The 5316-nt window shown below is 50.3% G+C and overlaps 1 protein-coding gene across 5 annotated transcripts in view; it reads left to right on the top strand.

Moving 5' to 3' along the window:
* Positions 1-706: 706 nt before the first annotated feature.
* Positions 707-5316, top strand: part of Flad1 (flavin adenine dinucleotide synthetase 1) — a 9159-nt gene continuing 4549 nt past the window's right edge. For 3 of the 5 annotated variants that reach the window (XM_012514445.2, XM_023713772.1, XM_023713773.1), the window contains exons 1-3: positions 805-1046; positions 1339-1551; positions 4344-5088. In XM_012514445.2, the coding sequence (XP_012369899.2) occupies positions 1471-1551; positions 4344-5088 (826 nt within the window). In that variant the 5' untranslated portion in view covers positions 805-1046; positions 1339-1470. The other 2 variants (XM_004629796.2, XM_023713774.1) reach the window with 2 other exon arrangements.

Raw genomic sequence — 5316 nt, 5'->3', positions numbered from 1 at the left:
AAAAAAAAAAAAAAAGAGAAAGAAATTAATTAAATTCCTCTGGCGCCAGTACCTGCCCCTGGCTCCTTAAAATTTATCATAGTGGGCCAGAGCGATAGCTCAGGGGCGTAAGCGCCTGCTAGGCAAGCGCAAGAGTTGATCCCAACTCAAATAGTTAATACAAACAACAAAGCTGGGCGTGTACACACGCCTGTAATCCCAGCACTACCGAGGTTGAGACAGGAGAGTCGTCTCAGAGTAGGAGACCAGCCAGGGCAACAAAGTGCACTCACGGCAGCCTGAACTACATAGCGAGACTTTGTCTTAAAAAGACTAAAAACGGGTCCGGGGAGATGGCTCAGTACAATAAGCACTAGCCTCGGCAAGCACAAGTACCAGAGTTCAATTCCCGGTTCCGACCAAAAAAAAAAAAAAAAAGACAACAACAACAACATAGGCATACAAGAATTTAAGAACAGAAGGTAGCAACCGAAACACCTTAGAGCACCTCCCACCGACAGCGCCTTCCTGCCCTAAACCTCCTGTGTCCCACCCCCAAGTACAGAGCCCGCCCCGCACTTCCGGGTGAGGGCTAACCACGTGGTTGTTGCCTATAACAACATAGTATTTCTCTGGCCTGGAGGACAAAGCCGGAGAGCGACAGTTAGCTACGCCAATAGAACCTTCGAGAAGAGTCTAAGCGACAGCAAAGTTAATCAATCAATACGAGGGTGGTACAAGTAAGGCGGGACTTTGAATACGGAAGCTGTCCCGGGACGCGAGGAAAGGAAAGAGCCGGTGAAGGGACAAATTAGGCAGGTGAGAGCTTGGAAGAGCTCAGTACTGTGAAGCTTGGTAGAATGGGCTCCGGGGTAGAAAGGGTGCAGGAGAAGGCGACAGGGCTCTGGCCAGACAGGGAGGGCGGGGCGCGCTTAAAGGGGCCAAGCGCCGGGATCAGGTGGGCATTTAAAGGGACACGTTCCGAAGAGACATTTAAAGGTGCAAATGCCCAAGGTGGAGCACTTTCTTGAGGAGATCGGATTGGCAGATAGAAGACATTTAAAGTGGTAGGTTCTCGGGAGAGCAGGATATTTAAGAAGACTAGAACCAGGCTTAGAAGACATAGGGGCTGGGGTGTAGCTCAGTGGTACAACGCTTATCTTGCATGTGTGAGGCGGTGGCGTGGTTCCCTAGCACCGCGGGAGGAAAAAAAAAAAAAAAAAAAGCAAAGGGATTTGAGAAAACATGTATTAAAGAGACAGTAGTAAAGGAGTCCCTTGTCCACCCTGTTTAGAAAAGATGAAGTCTTCCTGCAAGGAGGAACGTGCCCTCCTCCATTGTCCTTTCTGGTTTCTCCAGGTCCCCTCGACCCTGTTCCCAGGCTATGGCCCTCAATGCCCAGTAGACCTGGCGGGGCTCCTGGGCTTGCGGCCCCTGTCTAGGGGTCTGGGTGGCTACCGGAGGTCTTTGCAGAGGGGCAAAGGCAGGACCATGGCATCTGGGACCTCGGAACTTCCCCAGGGGCGCATCGTGACAGCGGGCATCATCATTGTTGGAGATGAGATTCTCAAGGTGTGTTGGACACGTGGGGGAGGGCTCTGCGTTCTCTTGACTTTAGGGGCTTGCTACAAAGGAGGGTGGGAGTCCCTTGCCTGTTGCAGTCGGGTCCTAGAAAGAGTCCATTGTTTTGTTTGTTTTTGCGGAACCGGGCATTGAACGCAGGCCCTTGCGCTTGCCAGGCAAGCGCTTATTCTACTAAGCCATCTCCCCGGCCCCAAGAGTCTATTCTTTTGATTACTCTGTTGGAAAACTTGTAGAAAAGTCCTTACAGTTTGGCCAGCAATATAGTAGAGGTGGAGGAGGATTACATTAGCACTAACTGGATGCCCTGTGTGTAGAAGAGTTACAGATACTAAAGAATTCTATCCAGAGCTGGTAGTGGTGCCCTGCACCAACCAAGAGAATGGTGATTTTTTAAGGCTGAGCTGAGCAGTATAGGGAGACACCATCTCAAAAAAAAAAGAGGGGGGTTGCTGGGGGGATGGCTCAGTGGAATAAGTGCTTCCCTGGCAAGCGTAAGGGCATGAGTTCAATCCCCGGTTCCGCAAAAAAAAAAAAAGAAAAAAATATATCTCCAGCCTACTTGGAAATGATTCAAGGAATTCAGTGGAGTGGATAAGTGAGCTAGAAGGCAAGTATCCTTTTTAATGATCGGGTGTTGCTAGAAAACATAGTAGGCATCAGGTTTGTGAGTCATACTGACCCCTACTTTTTCAGTGCCGGCCAAAACCAGGCAGTGTGCTTATTACATTACATCACAGATGGGATTTTTTATAATTCCAGCACTTGGGAGGCTGAGGTAGGAGGATACTGTGAGTTTGAGGCCAACCTGGGCTACATAGTGAGTTCAAGAACAGCCTGAACTATATGATGTCTCAAAAAACAACACAGGGGCTGGGGAGATGGCTCAGTGGAATAAGAGCTTCCCTGGCAAGCGCAGGGGCCTAAGTTCAATCCCCAGTTCCACCAAGAAAAAAAAAAAAGAAAAGAAAAATCTTAAAAAAAAAAAAACCATGGGGGCTGGTGAGATGGTTCAGTGGTCTAAAGCACCTACTTAGAACAAGCTTAGCAAAGCACAGGGACCACAGTTCAATCCCCCAGCACCACATGCCAGCCAGCCCCGCCCCCTGGTGGGCTGAGCTGGCCACACACACACACACACACACACACACACAAATAAATAAATAATTAAAAACACAATCCAGGCATAATGGCCTGTAATCCCAGCACCAGGGCTTCCAGCCTGAACTGCATAGCAAAAACCAGTTTAAAAAAAAAAAGTCAAAACGTAGGCCTGGGATATAGCTCAGCAGCACAGGGACTGCCTAGCAAGTGCAAGGTTGTGAGCTTAATTCCTGGTACCAAAAAAAAAATCCTATTTCTATGAAATTGGTGTTTTCATTATAAATGACAATTAACTGAGGCCAGGGATATAACTCAGCAGCTTAAGCGCCTGCCTAGCAAGTGCAAGGTCCCGAGTTCAATCCCTGGTACCACACACACACAAAGGCCAACGAGATAGCTCAGTGAACTAAAGCACTTGCTTAGGCAAGCTTAAGCAAGCGCAAGGACCATAGTTCAATCCCCAGTACCACATGCCTGTCAACCCCACTCCCAGAGCAGGCAGAGCTATCTCAGAGTCCAGCTGGCATATAGTCCACATAGTGGCGCACTCGTGTAATCCCAGCACTGGGAAGGCTGAAAGGAGGATTACCATGAATCCCAGATGCTAGTGATACCCTGCAACAACCAAATACATTAAAAAAAAAAAAAAGGTCTAGAATCATCGAGAGATGTGACCAAGGTTACATACGTACTTGGAAGTGGCAGAGATGAGATTTCTGCCTGCTTCTCTCTTACTCTAGATTTTTTTTTTTTCATGCCAGGGATCAAACTGGGATCAAACTTGGGACCTTGTACTCAGCCACTTATGCACCTGAACTGTCTCCCTCACTCTCCTCCCTTTTTTTTTTTTTGAGACAGTATCTCACTAAGTAGTCCAGGCTGGCCTGGAACTTGTGGGATCCTTTTGCCTCAGGCCACCACACCCAGGTAGAATAAATTTTTAACCTGTAAACCACTGTAGAGAAGTGGAAGGAGTTGAAGCTGGAAAAGAAGATAGGGCACATGTCACACATAACCTCAAATACTGCAAAGGAATGTGAACTTTATTCTGTGTACAACTGAAAACAACAAAAGACTTTTGGAGCCAAGAATGATGTAACCGCAGTGACACATTAGGGAGGTTACTCAGAAGACAGCAAAGCATGGTGACCAGAGGCTGGGAGCCCAGCCAGGAGGCTGTCCGCCATTGTCCAGGTGAAAGGTGCTGATGACCTGCTTGGTAGCAGTGGGAACAGATGAGAGCAGATGGAGAGAGATTTCCAAACCAGAGTTGACAGGATGAAAGGCCTGACTGACACAAACAGCAAGTGCGATGCCCTTGACCTAAGTGACAACAGCCATCAGGGCTGTGGTAAGGCAATGCCATCGCGCTCGCGGCCAGGACACTGAGGCTGTCAGGGCTGGTGAGGAAGTGGGAAGCCATCCATGTAGACCTGGGGACTGCACCTGTAAATGTGAGACCTGGGTCGAAGTACAGAGAAGGGGGTCCAGGTGAGTAATCTTATCCCAGACTCCATTCAAATGATGTCCCCACTCCTGTATCCACCAAGTATCCTTGACAACCTCAAGTTGTATCCCCCAAAAAGCAGAGCACCCCACCTTTTAGACAGAAGCAACTGTCTCCCCTCTGCCCTTTGTCAGCACAGCACTGACAGTCTTGTCCTTCCCCCAACTCCTAGGGACACACTCAGGACACCAACACATACTTCCTGTGCCGGACACTGCGGTCCCTGGGGGTCCAGGTTTGCCGAGTCTCTGTTGTACCCGATGAGGTAAACACCATTGCAGCCGAGGTGACCTCTTTCTCCAGCCAGTTCACCCATGTCCTCACTGCAGGGGGCATTGGCCCCACTCACGATGATGTCACCTTTGAGGCAGTGGCACAGGCCTTTGGGGAGGAGCTCAAGACACACCCTGAGCTGGAAGCGGCCATCAGAGCCCTAGGAGGGGAGGGCAGGGAGAAGCTGTCGCTGGTGCCCTCCTCCGCCCGCCTACATTATGGTACTGATCCTCACACCGGCCGCCCCTTCAGATTCCCACTGGTCTCCGTCCGAAACGTCTACCTCTTCCCAGGCATTCCAGAGCTGCTGCGTCGGGTGCTGGAGGGGCTGAAGGGCCTGTTCCAGAACACAGCTGTTCAGTTCCACTCGAGAGAGCTGTACGTGGCTGCTGATGAGGCCTCTATCGCTCCCATCCTAGCCGAGGCACAGGCCCACTTTCAGGGAAAGCTTGGCCTGGGTTCCTACCCTGACTGGGGCAGCAACTATTATCAGGTGAAGCTGACTCTGGACTCTGAGGAAGAGGGGCCCTTGGAGGAATGCCTGGCTTACCTGACTGCTCGTCTGCCCCAGGGGTCGCTGGTCCCCTATGTGCCCAACGCTGTGGAGCAGGCCAGTGAGGCTGTGTACAAATTGGCCAAATCAGGTAGGGGCCTCCTGGGGGAAGGGTAGTACATCCCTGTCCAGTGGTCCCCCTCTAAACCTAGTAATATAGGGCCTGTTCTGGATTCCCACAGATCTGGGAGAAGGTACAAGATAGGTGCTATTGATTCATTCATTCGACCAGTAAGGGCCGGGGGAGATAGCTCAGTAGAATAAGCGCTTCCCTGGCAAGCGCAAGGGTCTGAGTTCAATCCCCAGTTCCACCAAAAAA

This window comes from Octodon degus, unplaced genomic scaffold (assembly GCF_000260255.1).
Source record: "Octodon degus isolate 3935 unplaced genomic scaffold, OctDeg1.0 scaffold00032, whole genome shotgun sequence".
In the NCBI taxonomy this organism is placed as follows: Eukaryota; Metazoa; Chordata; class Mammalia; order Rodentia; family Octodontidae; genus Octodon; species Octodon degus.
This window is presented reverse-complemented; position numbering and strand designations above follow the sequence as displayed.